This window comes from Dichomitus squalens (assembly GCF_000275845.1).
Source record: "Dichomitus squalens LYAD-421 SS1 unplaced genomic scaffold DICSQscaffold_21, whole genome shotgun sequence".
Taxonomy (NCBI): domain Eukaryota; kingdom Fungi; phylum Basidiomycota; class Agaricomycetes; order Polyporales; family Polyporaceae; genus Dichomitus; species Dichomitus squalens.
The window spans coordinates 127941-154789 of NW_006766903.1; the positions used below are offsets into that span (position 1 = coordinate 127941).

The 26849-nt window shown below is 54.7% G+C and overlaps 9 protein-coding genes across 9 annotated transcripts; 4 read left to right on the forward strand and 5 right to left on the reverse strand.

Annotated features, from left to right (window-relative positions):
* Positions 1–828: 828 nt before the first annotated feature.
* Positions 829–3118, reverse strand: DICSQDRAFT_181412 (uncharacterized protein). The gene is made up of 6 exons (XM_007366880.1): positions 2681–3118; positions 2327–2595; positions 2225–2269; positions 1886–2163; positions 1523–1826; positions 829–1228 (listed from the first exon to the last, which is right to left on the reverse strand). Exons 4-6 carry the CDS (start codon positions 2080–2082, stop codon positions 1130–1132), a joined length of 600 nt encoding a protein of 199 aa, XP_007366942.1. The 5' UTR covers positions 2083–2163; positions 2225–2269; positions 2327–2595; positions 2681–3118; the 3' UTR covers positions 829–1129.
* A 506-nt stretch (positions 3119–3624) lies between these two features.
* Positions 3625–4716, reverse strand: DICSQDRAFT_171233 (uncharacterized protein; the record flags this gene model as incomplete). The annotated part of the gene is made up of 2 exons (XM_007366881.1): positions 3625–4327; positions 4394–4716. 2 exons carry the CDS (start codon positions 4714–4716, stop codon positions 3625–3627), a joined length of 1026 nt encoding a protein of 341 aa, XP_007366943.1.
* A 153-nt stretch (positions 4717–4869) lies between these two features.
* Positions 4870–5606, reverse strand: DICSQDRAFT_171234 (uncharacterized protein; the record flags this gene model as incomplete). The annotated part of the gene is made up of 2 exons (XM_007366882.1): positions 4870–5275; positions 5335–5606. The coding sequence occupies 2 exons, from the start codon at positions 5604–5606 to the stop codon at positions 4870–4872; spliced, it is 678 nt and encodes a 225-aa protein (XP_007366944.1).
* A 1705-nt stretch (positions 5607–7311) lies between these two features.
* DICSQDRAFT_63358 (MFS general substrate transporter) lies at positions 7312–10008 on the forward strand (the record flags this gene model as incomplete). Its single annotated transcript, XM_007366883.1, has 11 exons — positions 7312–7404; positions 7468–7505; positions 7571–7723; positions 7898–8126; positions 8518–8950; positions 9016–9064; positions 9133–9190; positions 9270–9372; positions 9435–9526; positions 9682–9789; positions 9877–10008. The coding sequence occupies 11 exons, from the start codon at positions 7312–7314 to the stop codon at positions 10006–10008; spliced, it is 1488 nt and encodes a 495-aa protein (XP_007366945.1).
* Positions 10009–11240: 1232 nt separating this feature from the next.
* Positions 11241–11989, reverse strand: DICSQDRAFT_19383 (uncharacterized protein; the record flags this gene model as incomplete). The annotated part of the gene is made up of 2 exons (XM_007366884.1): positions 11241–11673; positions 11736–11989. Coding segments are annotated over 2 exons (687 nt in total), but the record flags the coding sequence as incomplete, so codon positions are not given.
* Positions 11990–12552: 563 nt separating this feature from the next.
* On the reverse strand, positions 12553–14376 carry DICSQDRAFT_147951 (Aldo/keto reductase; the record flags this gene model as incomplete). The annotated part of the gene is made up of 13 exons (XM_007366885.1): positions 12553–12638; positions 12707–12837; positions 12896–12940; positions 13000–13097; positions 13162–13262; positions 13392–13467; positions 13541–13578; positions 13638–13704; positions 13770–13871; positions 13929–14018; positions 14073–14109; positions 14175–14298; positions 14355–14376. The coding sequence occupies 13 exons, from the start codon at positions 14374–14376 to the stop codon at positions 12553–12555; spliced, it is 1017 nt and encodes a 338-aa protein (XP_007366947.1).
* Positions 14377–16295: 1919 nt separating this feature from the next.
* On the forward strand, positions 16296–17270 carry DICSQDRAFT_171237 (uncharacterized protein; the record flags this gene model as incomplete). The annotated part of the gene is made up of 2 exons (XM_007366886.1): positions 16296–16477; positions 16532–17270. The coding sequence occupies 2 exons, from the start codon at positions 16296–16298 to the stop codon at positions 17268–17270; spliced, it is 921 nt and encodes a 306-aa protein (XP_007366948.1).
* A 1804-nt stretch (positions 17271–19074) lies between these two features.
* On the forward strand, positions 19075–21466 carry DICSQDRAFT_127778 (uncharacterized protein; the record flags this gene model as incomplete). Its single annotated transcript, XM_007366887.1, has 12 exons — positions 19075–19276; positions 19380–19443; positions 19663–19725; positions 19799–19808; positions 19867–19884; positions 20071–20140; positions 20434–20465; positions 20537–20640; positions 20705–20751; positions 20866–20893; positions 21158–21260; positions 21317–21466. The coding sequence occupies 12 exons, from the start codon at positions 19075–19077 to the stop codon at positions 21464–21466; spliced, it is 891 nt and encodes a 296-aa protein (XP_007366949.1).
* A 3240-nt stretch (positions 21467–24706) lies between these two features.
* Positions 24707–26200, forward strand: DICSQDRAFT_137599 (uncharacterized protein). The gene is made up of 4 exons (XM_007366888.1): positions 24707–24798; positions 24848–25005; positions 25059–25773; positions 25859–26200. The coding sequence occupies exons 3-4, from the start codon at positions 25094–25096 to the stop codon at positions 25860–25862; spliced, it is 684 nt and encodes a 227-aa protein (XP_007366950.1). The 5' UTR covers positions 24707–24798; positions 24848–25005; positions 25059–25093; the 3' UTR covers positions 25863–26200.
* The last annotated feature ends 649 nt before the right edge of the window (positions 26201–26849 follow it).

Below are 26849 nucleotides of genomic sequence, written 5' to 3' on the forward strand. Positions count from 1 at the left end.
TGCTACACCACAAACACATTTGGGCCGCCAGGCCTTCGCCGACTACTGCATGATTGTGCGACTCGCCATTCGGTGCATCGCACGTCGGACCGATCAAGGACGCTGCGTCAGAGCATACACTTGCTGCAAACCATCACGTAGCTGCGGTCCTCGACTCTATCACGAAGTCTCTGAAGAGGCCAGTTTGGAGGGATCTATGTGGCGATCCGGATGTCGCGGACGTCTTCTTGAGGCTCATCAAAGATCTCTGCATGCTGCCACAGTTTGCCTACGCCAAACATCTTGTCGCAGTCTCCCTCGTAGACGCTCTGAAGGACGGCATAGTCATTTACAAGTCTACTCCAGACTTGCCGCCATCCGACCAGGATGAAGATGGAAGCAGCGTTGTCGGGTCGTCAGCAAAAGTGTCAGAGAGGTCGACAGATGTAAGGGCGGAAGAGCTTTAAGCATATCTTGGGCCCCTTCAAGCTCATGTCAAGGGTATGTGATACAATTTGTCATACAGCCGTTGATCAAGTTAGCTTAATCATGTTCACACACAGCACCCTTGGCGTCAGAAACCTTGTTTTGAACCTTCTTGGCATATGATTCGTCAAGGACTAGATTGTACGACATTGCGTACTTTACCTGAACTTCGACCATGTTTGAGCGACTGCGCAAAGGCTCGAGTTTGGAACACTATTTGTACACTTCTTGTTATTGCGCCGTATACCAGTGTGTATATTTGTGGCCCCGGGTGGGATGGTGACGGGATTTGCACAATCGCCAATGGCCCGCTCCCAAAGAGTTACAACGACGAGAAGTCAGATTACTGGGATGATAATATCCGTGTACATAAGATGATACGCGCCCGTGAGCATTCGCTCGATTCCGATGCAGTTCGAATGCATGCCAAGCTGGGACTATCCTAACTTCGACGTCGACCCAACGCGCCCGCCCCTTGTTTGGGTTGCCATCGTAGTGCTCGCCACCGTCGTCAAATCCGAACGCACGCCAAACCAAACTCAAGCGCAGACACGCGGGACACGTCAGAATTGGACCGCCGCTCTTACCGTACACATTCGGAGAAACAGAGTACTCAACCTTCCGCACACACGACCTCACCATGAGGGGCCTCCCCAGGGTACGCCTACAACCCGCTCACCATCGCCAGATCCACGACCCTCCCCCTCGTCAGCCTCGCCCGCTCCTCCTCCGGCTCTAGGTCGAACTCCATCTGCATGTCCTCCTGTGTCAGTGTTAGCGTCCTCAGCTCGCGTTCGTGCTAGTCTTTTTTAGAGTCTTCAGCGAGAAGATCGCCGTCGCAGCCGCGAGATTCACGATGGACTCTCGCACTGCGCTCGGGGAGTCCGACGCGTGTCAAATCACGGGCAGCGCGGGGTAATTTTTCTCCTGGCCCGAGGATATGTCCACCTCGTGGGCGTCCCCGATGTCTGCGGGGTTCACACCAGGACAGGAGGTGGCGGATAATGAGGTGTTGCTCTAGAACCTGTCCCACGTCTGGCGGGTGGCGATCACGTACTTCTCCAAGGGGGATTGCCTGGTCAGGATGGAAGACGAATGCAGCGGGTCGGCGGTCTCCTTTGCGGATGTGCACAACGACATAGGGCGCCGGGTTGTTGTGATGGGGTGGGCGAGGTGTAGCCTGAGTGGGGCGCGGAGCCTCGGCCGCGCATTGCGTGGGGCATGTGGGTGGCGAGGAAAGCGTTGATAGGAACTCTGTGCGTGCTGCGAGGATGAGCTCAGCTGTGTGTGCATTTGGGCGATTGGCTTCCTCGAATGACATTCGCGCGCGCTCGAAGATAGGCTGCAAGTGGTGGCTATATCTATTTGTACAATCCCGCAGTTAGCGTCGCAGATAAGCATATAGGAAATGACGGCATACGGATCCTCGTATCCTGTCGGAGGAAAGTTTAACACGTGACAGTTGCTTGATAGGCCACATATTACTACCCAATGTCTGTAGAGCAAATCAGTTACGTGCACTCGAGTTGTACTGTTTCGCGAACTATGCGGTCTGGGGACAAGCGACCAGTTCTCCACCGGTGACGACGCGGGAGTGGCCGTCACGCGCCCTGTCATTTACCTCCAGACGGTGGAGTACGGCAGCAGGGCTCTGGACCAGGGTCAAGACTGCGAACAGGCTGAAAGCAGTCCGTCCGACTGTATGCGCGTAAGTACATTTTGTCGATAGAGTATGCGGCAAACCCGCTGGCGTACTCACTTGCCGTGATTCCAGTGTGTCGACCTTGAGGAAAGTCCTGTTTCGCTGCAGCCGCAATCAGCTGCCATGTCACATGGGAATGTGGACAAGTGTGGGACGTACCTCCCGTGCTATCGCCGCAGCTTGCGGCCGTCGAGCAGGTATGTGACGAGCTTAGAGTAGATCTATGTGCGGCCTTCGCGCAGGTGGCAGTTGGCGTTACCGTCGTGATGCACGGCGTCCTTTCACCAGTGCAGAAATTGCCAGTACTCGTCATGGGACATGAACCCTCCCGTGAGTTTAGTGCACGAGGCACGATATTGGTCGCCCGTAAGGGGAAACTGGATGGAGTGTTCGTACGGATTACTAACGGTACATGTAGCTCCGAGTGACTAGAAGCAGAGGCCGTAAGCACAGGTGCAATCCCTGAAGCTGAGAGGGGAGAGGAGGGGTTCTTGAAGGTAGATGTAACTTAACTGGGCTCTATCGTCTCCATGAAGTCTCCGGGTGGAGCCAAATCCTTCGAATCGAGCTTCCCGGGGCTTGTAAGGGATACCACAGCGAACGCGATGAGAAAGAAGACCAGGACGACCCCACCGACCAAAGGCAGCTTAGAGAGCGCGAGCTGGATTCAATAGTGGACTGACCGTGTCTCCGCACCCTTCGCAGCAGCATCGCCATCACCGCGACCAGTAGCCTGGCGAGAGTAGTGGATGGAACTGCTGTTGCTGCTGTTGTTTACAATTATTGCTCTCGTCATTTTGGTATGCTTTCAGTAGCTCGACTTGGATGAAGCCTTCCTTCGCGCGTCCGGCACGGGAGTGTAGGTGCGGGGTGTTTGAAGGCGGTAGTTAGAGTGCAATGGCCTGCGTGTCACGAAGATGTAGGGGAGAGGTGCGGCTGGCAGGCATTCCGCATAAATGAGTGCGCGAGACGTACTAGTAGTACGCAGGAGGCGTAGCGGGCGATGGACAGCGTTGTCAGACGTGAACCGGAATAGACTTTGGGTTTTCACAGGCTCTACTTCGAGCGCCCGGCAAGATCTCGATCCGCTCACCTCGCCCTGCGGATCATTCCATCAACACCTTGCAATATCCTCTTCCACCTCACAATTGTCGTCCTGGTCCCGATAGCTATGGAGTATGGCTGCACCGTGTTTTATGCCCCAGTATATCCGCTCAACCACCCGGCGGATTGTGTTTGTAAATTCTCGCGAGAAACCCCGCTTATCCAGTACAACCTACCAAAGACGTGAGCTCTACCTGCATAAGACGCGCGGACGTTGGCTCAACGTGATCGGCGACGTAGGCTATCTGTCCGATGTCTCTGAGTTTCACGCCCTCCCCCACTCACTCTGCAAAGATGTCACATAGGTCATAATACATACATAGAAGCGAGAAATCCTCTCATCACTACTCAACCTACTTCACCTTCCACCCCTCAGGCACGGAGATGTTGAAGATCTCAGGTAGAGCGTTCCAGAACTTCGTTCGCTGCTGCATGAGCAGGTAATCTACGCAGCGCAGGCAGCCCGAGCACAGGCTACGCGACCTGAACAACTCGTTTCCGTCCTCCATCAGCAAGCGATCGACTTCGATGTCGCCCACCGCCCCCGCGCAGAACAGTCTGCGCCACAGCGCGAGCAGACTTGCGCACTCCTCCCGGCCGTTGCACCTGTGATCCTTGAACACACGCTCGAGATTGCCGGGACTGGCAGCTTCCTGGACTTGGAGCACCGCCTCCGCGTTCCGCAGCGCGAGCTTGGCCTTGGCCGCAAAGCACCGTCCGAGGTCCTCCGGGCTGAGATACTCCTTCGTACCGTCCTCGCGCTCGTACCCCTGCGTGATTGTCTCACCAAGCTTGCAGCACTCGAGGAGCGCGAGCGGTAGGAGGTCGTCGCTCTCCGTGAGGCGCGCGAGGTTGACGGCCACGATTGCGGCCTGATTGATGAGGTCCGCCGGCCGCTCCCGCCTGACCGGGGTGGAGTCCGACGTGAGTTGGTTGGGGTAGGCGAGGCGGAGGTGGCGGAGGCCCTCCTCGACGAGCTGCTCGAACTGGTACTTGTGCCCCAGCCGGATCCACGAGAAGACCGCGTGGCAGGAGGGCGCCTGCGCCCGAAGATGCCTGTAGCGGCCGCAGGTATGGAGAGATGAGAGCTTGCATCTGCAGGAGAGTGCGGGAGCGACCTACTCGAGGGACGCCCCTACGGTGAAGACGCGGAGGACATGTCTTAAGTCTTCTGGGGAGTCCGTGAGGTGTATCACAGGAAGGCTTGGGTTGAGAGGGGACGTCGGTAGCTGAGGCGGCTGCGGCATGGACAGCATGTCATGGAAGACAGGGGAATGCTTCGCAAGGGGACCTCGGTAGACGCGAAATTCGACGTTCTTCGCGATCAGAACAATTGTGCCGTCTTCATACCAGAACTCGCCATCCTTCGTAAGGGACGCAGGAGGCTCTTCTCTGGCCGTGTTGCGAGGGCGTTTGCTCGGCGGTGCAGAGTCGGCGGTCTGCATAATGTAGCCGGGACAAGCCTGAGACATCTATCACAAATTCATAAACGATTCATGTTCTATATATGAATGACCCCCACTCACGTGCTGTGCGACCAATCGCATGTTCTGTGACTCAGCTCAGGCACCGGTGAGTTGGAGATACGCCCCAATCGGTTACGCATCAAATTTGCGATAGATAGAGCCCCTAATCCACCTCGCGAAATGCAGGAAGCAACGCCCGAGGTCATCTGCGCTCAGGTATTCCACCGTGCCGTCTTCGTGTACAAGGCCCTGAGTGATGGCTGCGTCGAGCTTGCAGCATTCGAGGAGTGCGAGCGGGATCAGGTCGTCGCTACCGGTCAAGCGCGCAAGGTTCACGACGCCAATGGCAAATTTCCCGATGATGCTCTTAGGCCGGTCCTCATCGATGAGGACCTGCTTATTGTAAGGCCCGTAAGGGGGATGGAAGCGCCGCAGGTATGCAAGGCCGTCTTCGACGAGCTTGTCAATTTTGTACTTGTGTCCCAGGCGGATCCACGCTGACAGTGCATGAAAGGAGGGATTGGGCTCCGCGAGAGGCCTGTAGAAGGTGGTGTCAGTATACCTTCTCAGTAATGTAAGGATGCGCGAGAGGCTCACACAACTACCCTTCTGGTAGCCACGATACGTAGCATGTGTCTGACATCTTCGGGCGAATCGGAGAGGCGCACTACAGGGCAGTCCGCGTCCCGATCAACTAGCACGGGAGATGACGGAGAAGACCGCCCATCCCTCGGCTGTGTAGTAACGGATTGTATGTCGTGGAAGACAGGGGAGTGCTTGACAAGGGGACCGCGATACACGCGAAACTCGACATTGCGGACAACAAGGATGATCGTACCATCCTCATACCAAAATTCAGAGTTCTTCATGAGGGACTGTGAGGACTCTGCGTCTCCGCTGGAGGTATGACGATGTTTGGAGGGAGAGATCGCGTTGATCCCCGTGATCGGCTCGGATTCCTCTTATGCTGACGAAGTCCGAGGGCGTTTGGTCGGAGGGACGCGGTTGGCTGTTTGCATGATGATGGCGGGGAAACGCAGGAGTACACTATGTAAGTACGACCGTCGTGGCGCTGTCGGTGCAAGACCAAGAAGCATAGTCACGTGTGTAAGCGGTGTGCAAGCGCTTATCCCTGCATTCGCTCGCACGGCTTGTCGTTAGCCAGAGCTCTGTACGCCTGCCAGTGTGCTTCGCTCGTTCTGTCTGCTGCCACTAGTGCAACGACTTCCATCCTGCTTGTGCAGGGTCTTCGTACATCATTGTGTTGCGGCCTTAGCGGTCACAGCTAGAAAACACTTCGATTTCTTTAACAATGGTGCAGGCCACTCAACAATACGTGATGACGCAGGGTGAAGAAGGGCCATATTGCCTTCTATGCAGGTAAGTCATGATATCAGGGGACCTCTTCCACTTCACGCTTCCGCACACACTCGGGATGCCTTGCCCTGCTTCGACCCGGTATGGAGGTCTTCGAACAGTCGACTATGTCGAGGTTGTAGTCCTTCGGTCGGTCCTCTTCTAACGGCATGGAGTCCTTGTAGACATCGCTGTAGAGAGGATTCAAGCTCGTGAGGCAGGTTGGGTAGGCGCCTCGGAGGTTGCGGAGACCCTCCTCGACGAGCAGCTCAAATTGGTACTTGTGGATTAGAGGGACGATTCATGGTATACAGAAGTCTGATACACTCTCTTGTCAGGGACCAATAGAACGGCTTATAAATGTCATGCCAAGGCTGCTTCACTGACCCATGATGGGCATCTCATCGCGAATAGCGCAGCGAATCTGGTCGCAATGACCTGCACAAATGAACTACACATGCCAGATATGTAACAGGGATGACCTGATCAGCTGCAGACCGTGTTCACAGTTCCCGTCATGGTTGGGGTAAGGTATTCGGTTTTCGATCGCCGGCTGCAGGCATTTTGCTAGAAGCGCTTCGTAACACAAGCATCTCCACAGAGAAACCGCGGTAGGACACACTCTGGGGTGAGTGCATGCATTCTGATTGGCATACAGACTGCTTGACAGTGCTTCCAGGACTGAACAGAGGATTGGAAGAGCTAGAAATGGCTGCCGCGTCAGGCCAACGACAGAACTCTGTTAGTGCTTACCGGTTCGCGTGGTTGAATGTCCCAGACTATGGCAAATGATCCCATGCTATCTCCTTCCCCCTTACCGCCTCGACCAATCGCATCCAGGCTCCCATCCTGTGTCGGTTTGGGCGGTGACGATATAAAGGCGGTGGCGGGGGTTAGAGTTGACGAGCGACGGTATAATTGAAACCCCACCATCTGTCAACAGATCGGCCAAGACTTTGACTCGGACGCCCTCCCCAACGTTCTCTATCTCTTCTCTCCTCGATAGATTTCGTTCTGCACCGCTCCACGCCTCTGGTCCTAACTTTTGTGAGAGAACTGAGATTTTCTCGTTTGATTCTCAACTGTCCATCATAATCCGTCGAACTAATTTAGCAGCTAGACATCATGTCTTTGCTCGAGACGAAATCCGCGGACCTGGGGAGCAAGGACGAGGCCAGCACCAAGCTTTCCGTCGTAGGCAATGGCGCGAATGACGACATGTTCGAAGAGGGATCGGTGGATCCAGTGTACCAGGCGAGGGCACGCGTGTTGAACGCAGCACTGCAGGAGATCGGGATGGGGAAATACCAGGTGAGCGGTTGTCAGCGCGAATGCGGAAGGTGGATGGTCCCGACACGGAAATTTCGCACTCAGTGGTGGCTGTTCGTCGTCGCGGGCTTTGGCTTGCTCGCGTGCGTAATTCCATGACGGCTTGCGTTGCTGAGTGTACTGACAGGTTGACCTATCCTGCCGATAGTGACAGCTGTTGGTCACTAATCGGAGGACTTATCCTGAGCCCGGTGGTGAACGAGTTCCAATTCAACACGCCTTTCCTTGCGTTGGCGCAGAACATCGGTGTTTTGGTGGGGGCTTCCTTCTGGGGCTTCAGCTACGACATCTGGGGTAGAAGGTGCGCTGATTTATTCTCTGCAGGAGAAGGTCCGCCGCGTTCAATGTGGTGGAGATGCCTGGCTCGTCTGATCGCGTCTCCCCACATGGATCTGTTGAAGCTGCAACGGGCCGCTACGTGGCGCGCGCGTCTCATGTTTTGTGAAGATGAGCTGACTGACAATACGTGCCATAGATTGCTCTTCAACACCACACTCCTTGTGGCTGGTGTATTCGGATTGGCAGCCGGGGGCTCCCCTAACCTCATCACTCTGGCCTCCCTCCTAGCCGTCACGGGACTGGGCGTCGGGGGCAATAACGCCATAGATCTCGCAATGTTTCTCGACTTCGTTCCCGGCACACACCAGTACCTGCTCACCGTCATGTCCATATGGTGGTCGATGGGTCAGCTGGTATCTGCATTGGTGAGTACGATGTTCACAGATGCGCGGAACACGGTTGGGTCAGGCGGGGCTCTTTCATTCGCGCTTGTCATTGTGCAGTCGTGACGATGGGCTAGGCCTTGCGGTCGCTAGTGGAGACTATTGGACCTATATGCCGATCAGTCGTGCCCATTCAACGAAGCTATCGTGGCTCATCTTCTTGAGTTTCGTGGCCCTTCCCCGCAGGCCTCAGTAGTACATGGAGGTCAGCCATAAAGAGCCCATGGCCTCCGCTGTGGCGAGGCCGTTTGCAGCCACACCTGCGCAGGTCAAATAACCTCCCTCTGATTGCGTCAACGTCGCCCTGGCCACGCCCTCCCTGCACGCCCATACATGCTATCTAACGCTGACCGCTTGTGGGCACTCATCCTAGATCGCCTGGCCACTGATCTCCAGCTTCTCCTGCCCTCAAGGCTCCACGACCTGCACGCGCGCCGACGACATGGGCTGGCGCTACCTCCTCTTCGCGTTCGGGGGGACGGCCCTCCTATTTTGGGCGATCCGCTTCTTCGTCTTCCCGCTCGAAGAGTCCCCGCGCTTCCTCATCGGACTCGGCCGAGACGCGGAGGCAGTTGCGGTCGTGCAGCGGATCGCAGCTTTCAATGGCCGCGGGTGCCGCCTCACCGTCGACGAGCTGACCCGCGCTGGCGAAGCCGCTGCTGCGTCTCCGCAGGCGAAAAGCACCAAAAGCGGAAGCAAGCGCCAGGTGTCGAGCAAGAGCTCGGTCTTCACTACTAAGCACTTCAAGAGCCTGTTCGAGACACCCAAGCTGGCATGGTCGACGAGTCTGCAGATCGCTGTGTGGAGTTAGTATGCTGCTCCGTGCGTGGTGTGCGTGTCCTGTGTCGGGTGCTGACCTCGGGCTCTCCAGGTATCGTCGGTCTCTCTTCAACGCTGTACAACGGTTTCCTGCCCTTCCTGTGAGTCTTCGTTGCCTCGCAAGATCCTGTGGCAGCTCCAGTTCTTCTGAGCGCGGCTCTGCACGCAGTCTGGCGAGCCGTGGCGCACAGTTCGGCGACAGCTCGTATTACATCACCTACCGCAACGTCAGTCGTGCTCCCCCGTCATATATTCACCTGTGCATCTCACTCACGCTCTCCGTATCTTCGTGCCGTCCGCAAACAGCAAGTCATCTTGGGGGTCATCGGCGTCCCGGGGGCCTTACTCGCTGGGTGGGCGGTCGAACAGCCGTACATGGGGCGCAAGGGCACCCTTGCACTTAGCGCGGGTGAGCATTTCAGCGTTCCCCACGCGCATTTGCATTCTCCAACGACCCCCTGCTGAATATAGGGCTCACGGGCGTGTTTCTTTTCGCGTCGACCACCGCCAGGAGCTCCGATGCGCTCCTAGGGTGGAACTGCGGGTACACCTTCAACAACAATGTGAGCGTGGCTTTCGCTTCCACTTCGACTTCCACGAGCCCTCCTCGTGCGAAGGGTATGCGAACGCCACCGGCACATATGTGACGCGGCCTGTACGAGGCGGACCACGGATTCGAGCAACAGGCTGCTGACCTTGTCGCTGCGCCCGGCCGCAGATCATGTCCAGCGTACTCTACGCTATCTCCCCCGAGCTCTTCCCCGCCAAGGACCGCGGCGCGGGCATCGCACTGGTAGCCACCGCGACAAATGTCTTCGGTGTCTTGGTGAGTCTCGGAAGCGGCGTACGCTTACAGCCCGATGCATGCCAGGCTAACGATGCATTCCGTGGGGTGCCTTTTTGTCTCTCCTAGGGTCCCGTCATCGCGCTCTACGCGAACCTCGAGACGGCCGTCCCGGTGTACATCTCTGGGGGGCTCATTATCGGAAGCGGAGTCCTTACGCTGCTCCTCCCGTACGAGCCTCGAGGCAAGGCGTCGATTTGATGTCGCCCCCGCAGAAGCGAAATATAGCATAGACGTACATATGTCTTCAACAGACCACGGGTTGGTGTGAGTGGAAGAGGTAAGATGTGGACTTCTTGTGTATATTATGCGAACAGACACCTTAGGCTTGGGAATGTAAACAATAGAATCGCTGTAGCCCTCGATGTCTCTGTTTTGTATTGATAATTTATGCTTTTCAGATCCATGACACGCGTTAGAATCGAGCAACAAGGATGTTCGTACGACTGTCTCCATACTACAACTCGGAATCTTTCGCGAGAGACACCTGCAAGATTCTGAAAGAACGGATGGAGGCGTTCGGTGGAAAATTACTTTTTTCTCTGTAAGATGCTCAGATCTCGACGTCCGACTGCAGACGTACGTGGGCGGTAGTCTCTTGCGACGAGTACGAATATGACGCCCAATCGGCAGTCCTGTCGGCCAAAAGGTCCGAGAATCTCCTTATGGATACTAGTCCCGTATTGCATCTTGGGCGGGATCTGTAACAAAGTTTGTCTCGTCTGCCGTCGACGGAACCTTGCTCGCCTATCAGCCGTGCTTGACGCTTGACGAAGACCTTTCATGGCTATACAACGGACTATGGCCCTACCCGCTCCTGTGCTCACATTGTGAGAGGAAGGTTGAGGACAAGGCGGGCCATTTTGGACGACGTCCAGCTAACGGAGCTGTCCGCCGAGACCGCTATTTAGGGCGATGTGCAATACTCTGCATGCTGGTGAACAACTTGAAGTATTCATAGTTTGCCCATAGACTGCGACGAGGCGCTAGCGTGTTCATAGGAGTACATAGAACTTGAGCATATTCTGCGCTTGCACCTCTATCGACACATTGATGGTGTACGAACTAATTATAGATGGAGCAAACTTTCACATAGTACAGGTTGCGAGTATTATACATCATTTCAGATTGCAATCATACAATTTCGTGACACTGAGAACCATAGACAGAGCATCTGTCTACCGGAAGATCGTAATCTCCTTCCTCTTCCAGTCATCCACCATGACCCCCATCAGCTCAGGCAGGCGGTTCCATAAGTCCTGCTTCTGGGCATGTTCTCGCATATTGAGAATATGGAGGCAATGGGGGCAGAAGATTCCGCCTGGTCCATTTGCCGGGGGCCAAGTCCATCCCTCAAACGCGCAGGGATGAATGGCGCAGTCTATTCGCGATACGATCTTGTGTATCACGGCCCCTCCTGAGCATCTTTGTTTGCAGTTAGGACTCTGGAATCGCCTGTGTAAACCAACGGCATGCCCAACCCTCTCCTTCGTGAGATTCGCCTTCCCTTGAATGCATCGCGCGAGGTCAGCGTTCGAGAGCACTTCGGGGGTACCGTCCTCGCGTTGGAAGCCCTCAACCAGCTGCGGACCTTCGAGCGTACAGCAAGCGTATAGCGCACTGGGGAGGATATCATCGGCGCCTGTTAGGCGAGCGAGATTGACCACTCCTATGGCATGAACAGGACTGAGGGGATGGGTTTTGCAATGCGTGTGAATGTTGTGCCAGGTGTCATAGTCCGTGGTGTAGTATCTCCGGAGATAGGCAAGCGCTGCATCAACAAGGCGATCGAGCTGATATTTGTGGCCTAGGCGAATGGAAGCGGATATGGTCTGGTACGAGGGTTGCGTCTCGAGGGAAAACGGGCTGAGTGACAATCAGTATCGATCCAAAAACACGATTAGTAACAAGAGCAAACTCACTGAGACGAATCGATCCCAGGAATGAGGGCACGAAGGAGCTCACGAACGTCTTCAGGAGAATCAGAGAGATGAACTGTCGGGCAGGTCGACGGAGTGGACGGGGACTGTTGAGGGAGGGAGAACATGTCTCGGAACACTGGCGAACGATTCGATAGGACCCCCTTGTATACCCTAAACTCGAAATTGCCGGCTATCAGAGTGACGTTTCCGTCTTCAAACCAGAATTCTTGGTCGCGCTTCGTCTCTTCCCCTTGCGCCCGGTGGGCCAGTGGGACCGCATCATCAGTTGCTGTTGAGTTGACTCGCGCCCTTTTTCTGGAAGGCCCTGCAGCAGACATAGCCAATTTCAATCGTAGTTAACCGCGGTGTGGTGAGTAATGCTGTCGTAGAGGAGGTTGATGTGGTGGTTCCGGACAGACCTACTAACGCGACGCGGGCGTGGTATCCGAACGTTCGGCTAAGGATCTCGGCCCGTCGCCGGCCCGGCATTTTCTCTGCCACTCCAGCGGCTACTTCGCTTGGCCAGGTTCTCTCGATCGAGGGCTCAGGCGGAGGTGGACCGACTTGCATACCCATCAAGTTGTTGCATTGAATGTTGTCTTGACTCGGGTTCGCGTGGCGTCTGGCCACTGGCAACGTGCCTTGACTCTCGGCCGGTCGCACCCGGTCGCTCTCGCTGTTGGTGGCTAGTTACTATCCTATTCTTTGTACGCTCCATCTCACCTCGTGCTCGTCATCGGACGCTGTTCCGTACACTATTCTCCCGGAGGACAGGTTTTGCACTCCATCTGAATTCAGCCTACCTACACTGTTCACAGAAGGGTTAGATATGACCAGAGATCTTTACAGGCCGGTAAGGCTCCTCCAGGTACTTGATCTCTTCATCCGTCAGCTTCACATCCAATGCGCCTATCGATGCATGCCATCAACAGACTGCTCCTTCTCATCGGGCGAGCATCATCAAACGCCAAACTCACCAAGAATATCCTCAAGATTCGAGAGACTCGTGGTGCCGATGATGGGCGCCGTCACCCCCTCCTTCGCCAAGCACCAAGCCAGGGAGATCTGCGCCATACTGACACCCTTCCTCTCAACGAGTTCCTCGATCCTACACGCTCAGCACTTTAGATGCGACGGGGAGCAGATGCGCATGAATCGCTGCATACCTGCTGGTCAGAGTCGGCAGGAAGGGCGCATCTTCGTACTGAAAACTGTGTTCCTAAGCGTGAGGTGTGTTATGGGCGGAGTCATGGATACCTTTCGGACTCACTCGTCGCTCTTCTTGCGAGCTGTTGGTTCCGTATTGTACGGACGGCACAGCAGCCCCCGTCCGAGAGGGGACCAAGGTATGGACCCGACGCCGAACATCTTGCAGGGGAGCGGCGACTCGTAAGATAATCTTGAAGGATACCGAGGGCCACGAGGAACGTACCTTAAATGTGGGCATCAACTCACGCTCGTCTTCCCGATACATGAGGTTATAATGGTTCTGTATCGAGACGAACGGCGTGAGGTTGTGCGTGATCGCATAATCTGTGATGGGCGTTGTGTCAGGTGTGGTAGGACGCGCACCAAGGTAGATCTATGGCGTACTCTGCATCGCGTGAACTTGAGAAAACAGTCAGCAGACAGATCATACGGGAAGAGAGCGCCACAACATACACTGATACGCCCAGCATGAGCTCATACCAATGTATCGTACATATCCTGCCTTCACGACGTCGTGCAGAGCCTGCATCTTTTCGCACATGCCAGTTATGAGCCTGATAGATCGGTTTTGCACACTAGGAGAACGCTACTGGCGCACTTACTGTTTCCTCAATCGGCGTCTCGTAGTCGAATCGATGGCCTATACAGAGCGCAACGGTGAAAACGGAGCGAATACAGGAGACGCTGGGCACGACTGACATTGCAATAGATCAATATAATCAACCTGAAGACGCTTCAGACTAGCCTGCACGGCATCAAAGATGTGCTGTAGCAGATGCCAAAAGTAAGCAGGGGGCGGGAAGAGGCTCTCTCGCTCAGGCATGAGCGCACCTTGCGACTGAGGCCCTTCTGGTTGATGATGCCCGCCTCCTCAGGCTTCGCACTGGGTTCAGTGAAGTCCTTCTTGAAGTCATTTGCGATAGGGCTCCAAAGCTGCGTTGAAATAGTCGGTGACGTGGCGTAGTTGATATCACCACGTCGAGGACGTACTTTCGTCATGATCACGAGCTCCTCGCGAGGGAGGTTCAGCTTCCTGATCGCGTTGCCCAGGATGGTCTCCGAGAGTCCATGAGAGTACAGCTGGACGCAGTATCAGCCACATCCCCTCAACGACGGCAGGCTACGAGGACTTACGTCCGCTGTGTCGAATGTCTGAATCCCGTGATCGTAACTAGCAGGCCGGAGGTCAGTAAGGCCCGCGTCCAAGTAAGTCCGCAGTATACATGCGCGACTTACGCGAACTTGATATGCTTGATGGCCTCTTCCTCAGGCAGTACCCAGTCCCGCCATTCCTTCGTGCCGTAGGACATGCAACCGAGAATGATCTTCGACACCTTCAATCCGGAGTTCCCGAGACGGACTGTGAGGTTCTGATGAGAAGAGTGAGCTGCATACGCTATGATCGTGGGGGCATACCATACTGCATTCTAGGGGCCATGGTGATGACAGTAGCGTAGCCTCGCAAAGCGCAAAAGCAGTCCTGGGCGGCCGATCAGGGGGCGGCACACGCATTGAGTCGAATTTTATACGGAAACGTGTTCGAGGCTTCTCCGGTTGTTGGAGACGGACGGACTTGCGCGTGGGGCGATTCGATGGTGCTGACTGTATATGGAGCTTGGCGTGATAGTGAAGCGGTCCAATACTTCAATCACACCCAGAGCACATACCCCGAGGGTCTCTCTGCTCGTTCCTCGGTTGAAGTCGCCAGTGATGTGTATTGCACATGCCGATTCAATCCTGACCTCGCTCGTGCTCCCAAGCGAATTGAGAACAAGGCTCAGCCGTTCGAGACACCTGACCGAGTCCTGACCCACCTGAAAGTCCGATATGGTGCATGAGGCAATGTGGGAAGAGAGGTAGAGACCGCTGTCTATGATCGATGACTGCCTCACCAATTGGGAAATTGGGACAGTTCGATGCAAGAAACTGGAAGCAACTCTCTTACAGGTAGGGAGCGTACGGTCTTGAGGCCTTTCTGTTATATAAGGTGCCGTCGGGGCCATGAGTTTCAATGGAGAGATCGAATGTGAGATAACGTGGATAGCAGGACGTCCGACGCAGACGTCGCGAAGCAACTTGAACGAGCAACTGCCAGGTCTCCGTACAGTCACAGACACGTGGCACATGCCGCCTCCCTCGGCCCCGGCGTCGTCCTCTTCGGTGCGGCTCTTACTCTGGCCACCATCTGCCTGTATGCTTGTCTTATACCATGAAATGATCCTTCTAGGACATGCCCGGTGCTATAGGCTCCATCCCTGTTTTCAGGAAAGAGGCTCGTTTTGACCGTCACCCGACACGCCATCGACCATCGCAACAAGCTATCAAAAAGAGCGTTGACTCTACGGACTGGACATGTACGCTCTGACAACATTCCGTCTCTGCTACATCTCCTCGACAAGGCACAACCTCATTCTGGTCTCCCTGGGTCATCGACAGCGTTACACTGGTCATCAGCTGCTTTCGCATTCGCTGTCCATCAATTTATACGGAGTTCACTTAGAAGAGGGCAGGGTGGTGGAGAGTTACAGGTCGTACGAGTACCACGATTCTCGTACATGAGCGGTATGAGTAAGGTATGCAGGTGCGTGACGTGGCTCATCGTCTTCTACAAGCATCCAGTCTACAAATGGTGACGCCTTTGCAGCGGCCGACAAATGTCCCTATGACATTCATCAACTTCTGCGGAATGATATGCCCATCATCGCTCAGCAGTAAGTCCCTCATAGGGCAATTCTTCTGGGTTGACACCGTGGACGCCATCCGTTCGGGCGTGCGGACTCATCCTGTGAGACATTTCTCCGCGTGGATCTCACGAGTCGGGGCTATCAGCAACAAGATGAGTTTGTGAGAGCAATGCATTATTGTCTTCGACTTGCGACACGTCTGGATATGTGGTGAGCCTCAGCAGTATCACTGCGATCATGTGCGAATGCAGTGAATACATAGCAAGTTATTAGCGAGGAGTCCCTCCCGTGCGCCGGCTCGGAGTCACGACTCTTGCGGCGACGATGACAGGGTATCACGTGCTATGACAGATAGGGGTAGTCTTTTCGTCGGTCGACCACGACAGACTGCAGCGAGGGTGTTTACCACATTGCCTCTCGTATAGTAAGCCTCGGTATATTTGCACCTCTCTTGCCCCTGGTCCACATGCAATCTGATGCTGCACGTATTCACACAGGAATGTCGCCTCAGCCTGACTATCATGATAGTGAACCCCGCCCTCGGAAACGTCTGCGTACCAAGTCGCCCGCAGCAGATATGCCGAGTCATATTGCCGTAGCAGACGAGGACTCGGGGCGCGACAACGAAACTATCATCTTGCAATGTGCCGGGGGTACGAAGTTGGTAGCTCCCATGAGCTTCCTTGCCGATCGCTCCCCTATCTTCCGGGACATGTTCCTTATCCCTCAGCCTCCGCCATCGACAGCGACGACGGAAGCAGACTCGGTGGCTCCGCGAGTCGTCGAGCTTCCCGACTGCACAGAGGACGTGTACGATCTACTTCGAGTGCTCGTCCCGGCCGGGGCTGCGTCGAGGTACGTCTGCCAAGAGTGCGTCGATGCCCTCTTCTGATGCACAGCCCGCCCTAGACCATTCTCGTCCCACATCATACCAACATTCGACACTATCTCCGCATGTATCCGCCTGGGACACAAGTATCAGATCGACGACATCGTCGAAGCGGGCGTCGGCTACCTCCGCGACTTCTTCCCGCGCAGCCTCGACGCGTACCGCGAGATCGTCAGCCCCGCCGGCCCCCCAGCGTTCGAGCGCGTGCACGCCATCGGCGTCGTGAACCTTGCGCGCCTCACGGGGGCGTCCGAGGTCCTCCCGACCGCGATCATGAAGTGCGCCTCGCTCCCCGGCTCGCAGCTCATCGCGGGCTTCCGGCGCCGGGACGGCACGCATGAAACACTGTCCGAGCACGATCTCGCGCTGTGCGTAGATGCGCAGCGCGCGCTCATGCGGGAGCATGTCTGGCACGCCATCGAGCTCTCTGCCCCGTTCGTCAACGGGAACTGCGTCGACCGCGCTCGCGGCTCCTCCTCGGGCACGCGGCTCTGCGTGCACGTGGCGAAGCTCGTGGCCGCGGAGCGCGCTGGGGAGGCGACGGCCGCGAACGTGTTTGAGGAGCGAGATTGGCCGCGCGAGGGTGCTGGGGATCTGGGGGTGGTTGTACGCGGGGGCGGTAGTCGTCTGTGCGCGAGTTGCGTTGAGGTGTTGCGGAGGATGGAAGCGAGGTGCATGCAGGATACTTGGAATCGCCTGCCTGAGATCGTTGGGGTGCCTCTTAAAGGTTGGGGGCGGAAATCGTTGAAAGGGGTGTAAGCACATTGTTTGTATGTTTGTTTGACGATATTCTCGGAGTGAATGGAGACTGAAAACCCCTTGAGCAGGTGCTTGAATGCGGTTCCCATGCGCATCTAAGCGTGGCATGTATGTATACGGGCAACGTGAGGCGCACGAGGCTTGCCGCGCGCAGGTTGCGGCTACCCAGCTCTGTTTACGCACCCACTGAGGGTCGCCTTGGAATGACTCTCATCGTCCACTTCTCGCTTAACACCATGACTTCTCCAGCTTTCATAACTGCCTGCAAGCGTAAGTAATGGAAATACTCTGCCAGTGTTGTCGTACGGGGCGCAACCTGCGAGATCTACCATGACTAGGTCACCTTCTATTCTCACAACCAATTCATGGCCTGCTCCGTCTCCGGCTCTACGGAGGCTAAGAGCGGACCCTCAGCCTCGGCCGCATCCCAGTGCTTTTCGCGGTCGTCGTCGGAATTCCCTCCGAGTCATACCCTAGAACATGGACGTGATCACGACGACGCATGGATTACTCCTCATTAAAGAACAGTGCGTTTGCTTCTCGAGGCTCTGCCCCCCCGCTGTTCAATCCGAGGACCCACGTAGACCTGCGGCGGAAGTACGCCAACGGGACGGTGGATCTGCGGGGCTGAAAGGAGGGAAGTTGTGGAGATGGATGCGCGGTGTCGACGTAGAATGGGCTTCTGGTAACAGCGTACGCGTGTCATGTTGTATCGCATCGGTGGCTTTGGTATACCCACCACGTTGACCCCAAGAATGCAGGTTCGTACGCAGTAAAAATGTGCCAGTTCCTCGCCGGCCGGATAATCAGTCTCAGTCGCAACGATCATTGCTTATACAATTGACCTCTCCTTTGGGCGCTGTTGTCATGCACATCTTCCATGCGTTCGAAACGCCAGGACTTCATCATAAATGGAGAGCGGCAGAAAGCCAGACGGCTTTCCCAACGCAAGACAGACCGCATGGAAGAAGAATACCCGCACCTTCTTTTTGCGCTCAGGCCGGAAGTATTGTCTACCGTATTTTGCATGTGGAGTGACAGACCCACGCTCGACACAATTCATTGCCCCCAGGGGGTCATATTTGGTACTATCGAGCGGGGACTCGGTGAGCAGCGTTAAGAGGATCATATACCCGGAAACCTTGCTATACATAGCCCAAGTTCTTGACCAACTGGGAGAGGGTTTAGGACATCAGTGCGAACAGGAGGGCTTGCTTGAATGTGCTCGATAGTTGGTGTAAATGATCGCCCCCTTATGACCACCTCGAAGCGGTCGAGTTAATCGAGCGTGAGGCCACTACCATGAGCCACTGAGTAGTCTTCTCAGGTATTCAAGGAGCTACTGCCAAGAGCGCGAAGATAGCCTTCTTGATTCGGGGTTCCTGAAGATCGCTCCGACGAAAAGCGGGATTTACAGTTTTCCAGGAGCGACTCCAAAAGTAGCTACCACGTTCTCCATGTGCTCATTCCCATCCCAGCGGAGATTTTCGTCCCACGCACACGCTACTATGATTTTCTGAGCACCTGCACAGTCTAGAATTCACGCCCTTCATTCATATCGGTTCCCAAACTGCTCCTTGTACCAAGAAATTCATTTGGGGACGGGAGAAAGTGTATAACAGGTCAAGGGTTGAGATGGAAAGCTGATATCAAGTTTGGGATGTATCAGTTGGGTTACCTCCACCGAGGTTTAGAAGAAGGGTGACAACGTGTACCATTAGCTTCTTCCCGACTCGGGTGAATGGAACCTGTGATATATGAGACTCTAATCTGAGAACGGAGAAACACAGTCTACAATGTCTACATGTGCTTCAATATCCTTATCTTGACCGTTCGGACCTTCAGGGTCATCAAGCCCGGAGGCACAGCGCCATTTGGATTCATAAGAACCCAAGGCTTAAAGGAGCCTTCCCTGTGCGACGACATGACCTCTTCCCCTGCTTCGTCACCTGCAGGTTTCATCCCAGAGATCGCTGTCGACAACACCCTAGGAGCCTGGCTCATTGGTACTTTCTCCAGTGTCTTGTTAGTACCACAGTTCCAACTTCTGGTGAAGATGACAATTCTCTAAGGAATTCCGACAGCCTTACTGGTATTACATACCTACAGGCTTACCAATACTGGCGCGCATTTCAGAAAGACCCAAGGCATCTGAAGACATGGGTGAGACGAGGTACTTAATTCTGTCTAGAGTGCGTTGAGGCTGATTTGAGGAACATGGCAGGTCGGCATAGTCGTGTGAGATGCACCTCACTCTTGCTCCTCCCCATTGTTCTGACAGTGCAGAGCACCTAGTATACTGGAGACGTGGACCGCTATCCTTGTGATGCATGCAAGGTAGCATATTTCTCCTCCTGACATAGACGACACGACTAACACTATCGCCCGATAGTTACTATTACGTAGTCACGCTTTTCTGGGATCCCGTGTTCGTGTTCACATCCCCACCAGTCTGGTGAGCGACACATTGCCATCCCATGTGTAGAAGTGTGTCTTGATCTGAGCTCTCATACCTCTATTCCATCCAGGTCTGCGCAGGTAAGAAGCCTGGAGCATCTCCCTTTATGATGCTGTACTTGAAATGTGTCATAAACAGCTTCTACCACTCGGGGGCGTAAGTCTCATCCTTCCCTGCACCGGTTAGGCGTAGCTCATGGTCACACGAATAGTTCCTCACAGGATCCGTATCCCAATGGTATTTCCCTGTTCAGACTGCATATCATGCCGAGGATGTCTGCTTATATGCATCTTTCACCCAGCTTTTTTGCTAGGCGGGTGTGGATTAGTGCGTTTTTGTTAGACCTTCGTCCTCGACGAGATATTCAAGGCAGTCAGTGTCTCGGAAGTTTCGTCCCATTGTGATTATGGCGGTAAGTATGACATACATTGCGAGTCTTAGAACCTGATCTTTTGAAGAGCTGGATAGATTCTCATGATGGCGGCGTACGGCGGTAGGCCATGACTCAGTGTTTTGGGTATGGTAACGATGCTAAAGCTCCAATACGAATCAGCGTTCTACACAGGTGAATTCAACACCTGGTAGGCGAGATGTACGGGAATACTCACACGATTTTGAGTACCAGCACTCTCGGTGAAATTGTTTGTACCCTCCCGTCACAACCCTATTGTTTCAATACTTGACCGGGTTCTTCTAGATTCAAAGCGCAGATTCTCCTTGAGCTGTTTGAGTTCTCTGTAGGTCTATCCCTCATATGAATCCCATATATACACCGGTTGATGTCGAGGGAATTTCTTTCGTTTTGCAGTGGCTCATAACAGCGGGATCCATCATTCAAATGACTGCAGACGTGACCACCACAGGCTCCCTCATCTACGTCTTACGCCATCTTCGGACTGGTTTCAACTCAAGGTCAGACATTTAGCTATCTTGAAGTCTCTGATAGATATGACTACGTCGTCTCATGCTCGTGTAGGACGGACTCCAAGCTTGATCTCCTGATTGCATATGCCTTCAGCACCGGTGAGCAGATACCTTGTGCTCCTAAGATTCCGATGCTCATTCCTATCCAGGTCTAGTCACTTGGTATTCGCGTATTTACTTCCTGCCCATGAGAGACTGACGTAGCCATCATAGTGTCTTTCACGTTCTCAATGTCATCGCCGTACGTGTGTTTCTCAGCATCCCAAGATATGTTGACTGAAGCGAGCACCAATGCTTCAAGTCAACTGTTTGGCCGCATAATCTTCTCTGGGTAACCCCTACCTGTATCCTAGTCAAGCGTAGGCCTTCGACTCAGTCTCGAAATTTGATTGGATGACGGCTGTTGACTAACCGTTGTCTGGGTATAGTGTATGCAAACAACCTCCTCACGGCGTCAGTAATATCTATAAATCGCCCTGGTGCTGTAACACTGATAAGCTTCTAGTCTGAACTCGCGCAGAGCTCTCGGAATCATGGACGATGAGGATGGGAGCACAGCATTTTCCTCGTCCAATCGGCAATCTACCGCGCGATTCACAAATCCAAGGGTAAGTCCGGGCTACTTCCCTCACCAAGAGTAGCTCTGATTTGTCACTAATGACAGCTGAGTCGAAGTGCTCGCGGGACAACGTCTCATCCGCCTATGGAGCTCAAGATTTTGCAACGTGCACCTTCCGGGGTGCATACCGATATGGAAAGCTCTGAGAAGCCTTCCATGACGATTTCCCCTGATGATCTCGTGAATGTGGCATGAATTACTCACCTGAGGGGTGCAGGATGTCGAGGGTTGTTGAGAAGTCATGGGCCAATAGATGACTTGTCAGAGTAGGACGTTATGTCTTAGTAGATAGAGTGATCAAGAATAGTGGTGTGCATGCACGATGTCCGACATGAATAGCTTACTGGACTCTTGAAGGACATGATTGAAGCTCGCATCGACCTGCTTACCCTCGGAAATTAAACGCCAGTAAACGCGCGACCTTTGACGGTGCCGTATAATTTCAGAGATCAGAAAGAACGGCCACCGATGATTCTTCCATCACTGGCATATTACTCGGATCCTCACAGCCTCGCCTACGAGTCCGAAGCCCTTCATGCTGCTCTCTTCGTCAGCACACGCTCGACACTTGCAATAGCTGAGAAACTTCTACCCGGCAGTTTGGACGCTCTTAAGCCAATGCGGCGCTTCCAATAGGCCGGCTTTACAGACAGGATTCTATGCACGCTATACTCGGGCAGGACGGAAAACGATGGTATTGGGCGCGCGCTACGGAAGCTGCGCGGGACCACCGAGTCCGTGTCGCCACCGCTCTCTCGCGCGACCGGTGGGCCGAGCTCAAGCCGGCGGAAGGCGAATGTACCTGATACATGAGACGTAGCTAAGCGAAACCAAAAATGGGGCAGCGGAAGGGCGGGTGCAAAAACGAAAGCTCGAGGAGCGCGAGCTCCCGAAGGGCGAGGGGACGAGGATCCTGGGCTGCGAGCCCTTAACCTATATACTACTAGAGACAAAGCAGATGTAAAGCGGCGAGGGGGTGGCACGAGTTACGCTGTCATAGACCCTGGACAATAATCATTGTCCAAAACAGCTACATGTATGTTTGGGCCTGTATTACTCAAGTACGTATCTCTTTTTCGAATAGGGTCCTAAGGTTTGAACGCAAGGATCTCCAGATAAATGTCAAGCGGCAGAGAGAGAGATTTCAAGGGCGCTACGGCCTTTCCACAGAATAGAACAGAAATGCATCCCAGATGGGGTTGGACCTGATCGTGCTTTTCATTTAGGTAGAGCGGCATTCCCTTTGAGGAAACATATGCAGTCAGCGCTACATATAAATGCAGGAGAAGCGTTCTTCGCAGACTCAACAGGCGACAAGCTGTCAGGTCGCTGATTACTGAGCGCTCCGTCTGACGATCGATCATGCAGGCCCAGGAACCTATGCTCGGCGCAGGTTCAGCCGGTCTACCAAAAGATACCGTCTCAGACGGCCACCATACCCTGGGAAGGTGGACGTTACCACCGTGCACACCACGTCGCGCAGGCAGCTCGATGCCACACACGGCTTCGCCACTTTACTAAACGCGGGGTAGAGGGGGATCCATTCCTGTGCGCTCCAGTGAGTAGCTTGGACGCTCCATTGGGCTCACGAGTGTTGTCAGTCTGCCGGAGAGCGAGTCAAGGGAGCCCCATTCCTCGTCTCCGGGAGTGCAGTCGAGGGAGATTCCGTCCTCCCATAGTCCTTGAGCTGCAAAGGGCGTTGCTCACCCATTGCTATCACGTCTCGCGCACGGCACCAGAATGGCTGCGAAGGGGTCGAGGGAGCCCCACCTCCCTGAGACGTCTGTCTGTTGTCTGCTGAGCCGGGGTTAGGCACTGAGAAAGGCGACTTCGTCATCCTCCGTCTACTCGGAGGTTGTGCGGAGGGAGATGGGGAAGCGTTGCGTCGATGGGCAATCGATTGGGTAGGAAGACCGCTGCGCAGCGCGTTTGAAGGTGTCGAGGGAGACCCACCCTGCTGTGCCTCTCGACGTGCTGCAACGCTTGCATGACTGCGGCCGCCCAGGAACGTGAGCCGGAGAATGCTTGCAAAGGGCCCGAGGAGCCTGGCTCCCTCTTCTCGCTTCGCCTCTTGATTGGTAGGCTTGGAAACATGTAGATGGGGCTCATTCCATGCCAGTTAAGTTTTGTGCTGAGCGTTGTCGCCAAGATCCCTTCGCGCGATCTAGTCTCGCTATGACACATCGACGTACGAGATGGACGACGAACCTTCGTGTGCCTTCCTCGGCTCTGATATCAGAAATTGACATGACGCGTGTGCTTCTGGAAGAACGACGCACCATACATGACACAAAGCAGCCGCAAGACGAAAATCCGAAGCCTTATCAGTCGTGGTCTCCGATGCGGAGTATGCCTGTTGAGGGCTGAGAGGTACACGCTCGGACAGAAACGCTTTATTGAGACCTTCGATGGAAGAATCGCCGGAATCGGTCTCAGAGCTGCAAGAGATGAGCGAGGAAACCAGCACAGCGTGTGCAACGCGGTCTCAGAAAAGCGATGGGATCGATGCAGGGGTATTGAAAGGTTTGCCAGTGGCCGTTTCATCGGAGTATACGGGACCGACACAGGCGACATAGTCGAACCAGCCGTATGGGTGAGCGATGTGTATCTGAAGGGAGAACTTCCTGCTTACTTACCTTTCTATCCCTCTCGTTGCCTGCTAGCTTGACGTGTTGGAGATTCTCTGACGCGGCACTACGCTACTAAACCCTCGATTGTGGGATGGGTCGCGGGTAAGGCAAGGTCAGGACTCAGTAACCACACATACGGACGGACCCTTCTCTCAGTCTGATTCTGATTCTATTCTAGCCGGGCACCGAGAATAACTTTTCCACTCTTTACCAACCCGTTGCAACGCCACATTTATCATGGTTCCACGATTCCACGCACTGTATGCCAAGGAATATTCACGTCGTCCTCAAAACTAGGGTCTCTCCTAGACGTGAAAGTCTGCGCTATGACCTAAACATCTAGAGAAGAACAGCATAAGCACGAGGTAAATATCTGATATCACAGGGTACAAAGGAAGGGGACGGCAAGCTCAGATGCTTCTGCATCCGAAGGTATAGAACGAAGTTCGATTGTGTTTACAACTGCAGATGCTGCTAGAGATTCTGGCTCCCAAGAATGGTTCGAGACAATCAGCGAGCGCAACGAGAGGAAAGCTCGGAGTCGGAGCAGCAGAGCAACCGCGGGGCGGCTGGGTCCGAAAGTCGCATCCTCGTGGCAGTTACGGGCACGTGGCAAATGTCACACTGCCCGGCAACCCGCGCTCCTGCCGAGCGCTGAGTCACGCCAATTGCACTCCGAGTCGGATACCACTCATCTGCTTGCGATGACCACAGCGCTTCAAGCGCTTGGACATGTCTCTTGGTACATTCTCATACACCTACTAGAGTGCAATCCCTCGTACACCGAGAGACTAGACTAGATCAACCAGCAAACACTCCCACCGGTCGTGCTAGCACTATCTGACTTCAGGCGCAGCCTGAGACGTGCTGTACTGTACCCACAGAGCCTTTCTTCGAGTAAGTTACACCCTTTGTTCTTTCCCAGATTCCAACTGAACTCCTGAAGAATACGGGCTGGAGAGGATGCGTGGATCTCGAAGCCAGCCGTGCGCAAACTGTGTTGAGGTCCGCTGGAGGGCGGAAGATTATTCTGCGCAGGGTCTATGTGGATTCCGGCAAAGGTCAGGTGCAGAAACCGCTGAGCGAGAGGTAGGAACCTCATCAGTAAGATTCTTCATGATGTTTGAATGTCTGGAGACTGACGGATAGTTATGCAGGTGTGTGTATAGGGTGTCAAGATGTCTCCACGTGCATGACGTATCTGGGAAATTGCACGACGCATGACGTTCGCGGCAACAAGCTTACGGCTACCGCAGCAGCGCAGCTTACATTGGGCCATCTAACATCTCCCTGGTCCCCGTTATCGATTCGCCACATCGCACAGCTTCAACTGTCGATCTGCACGATGGCCTCTCCAGCACCCTCCGCATCTCCTTCCTCCCCTGACAACGACGTCTACACAGTCGTCGTGCGAGGCGAGACCTTCGAGCTCTACCATGACCAGATCACGTTTGACTCCCCGAACTACTTCACGACCTGCTTCCTCTCCGGCTTCGCCGAGGCGAAAGATAGAACCCTCCGCCTCAGCCGCCATCCAACACTCTTCGCGATCATTGTCGAGTATCTCAGCGGCTACCCGATTCTGCCGCTCTCGTCGCAGGCCGTACCTCCGAAAATGGACCTCGCGAACGCACATCGATGCCTCCTCTCAGACGCGCAGTACTATGGCTTGCAGAGGCTCTGCGCTCTCCTGACGAAGCCGACGTTAGATATGGATCTCGGGTGGATCGGATACGCCAACGAGGTGGTGGACTTGCGTGACGTAATAAGGGGGAAGCTGCCCGTGGGGATCGTAAGGCGTGAGGATGGCAGCGTTGTGTCGGCGCACAATGGACTTCCTGTCATTGCCTATGCACGGGATGTCGTGTTCACGTACGCCTCCCTTCCCGCCCAACGTCAGCTCGGTGCTCACATGATCCCTATATCTTCGTCTGTACCATGCTGGCGAATCCTAAAGATAACTACGAACTGGACAGGACGCAGCGATCCTTGCTAATCAAACTTTCCTATCCTCCTGGCACTACTGTCTTACATCTATCCCATTCGGTTGAGATCCCACGCATCCCCGCTGAGTCCAGAAGACCCGTAGTTGGGCGTCAGAATAGCTATCTCCAGCGCGAGACATACTGGAACGCTGAAGGAACGTCGACAATCCGGGAGCATAGCCGCGTCCATGTCGATGGCGAAGTTGTGGAATGGGGAAGCATACTGTACACTCTTTTCGATAGCGAAGTCGATTCTCCCCCGAAACCAGTGTATGACTATCCAAAGCACCGCCACGGAAGTATCTACAAAATCCCGCATCCACACTGGCGGACACCATACGACCTCGGGACGCGCATCCGGAGGACCGCCAATGCTGACGGGCGCCAGTATGAGCATTGGTCATTCGTGCTGTGGGGCGACGAGGTACTCTGTCGCGTCGTTGCTCCATTGCAGTCGAACTCGCCTGTGCCCGCCGGCGCGTCAGTTGAGCTGCTAAGGGCAAAGTTGAGGACGAGGGACAGGGCACTAGATACGTTTCAGCTGGAGGTGCCTGCTGAACAGCTCGGTGAGTAGATTCGCGAGCTGTGATGTCATGGTGCAGTGGATGATTGACGTGATGCTCAGAAAGTGATTCCGTTGCATCAGCGTAACGACTCGGAGGCCGCTAGGCGCGAATGGCATCCAAGGTACTGATTTCTCGCCCATGTTCAGCGACGTTTCATGTTGAGTACGCTCTACAATCAATACTGTTTTCTCGCATGGTACCGCAGCACCGACGCGGGTGACCGGTCGACTTCAAGCACATCGGATACGAGGAACCGATCTCCCATGCGTCTGTTGTTGACAACTGGCTTCCCAATATTCGCCTCATGTCAAGCCGCCGCATTGCCGTCGGCCAATGGCTGTGGAGAAGTTTACATCGCTGTGGCGTGCCCCCGCGAGTCTTTCCGGCTGAATGTTCC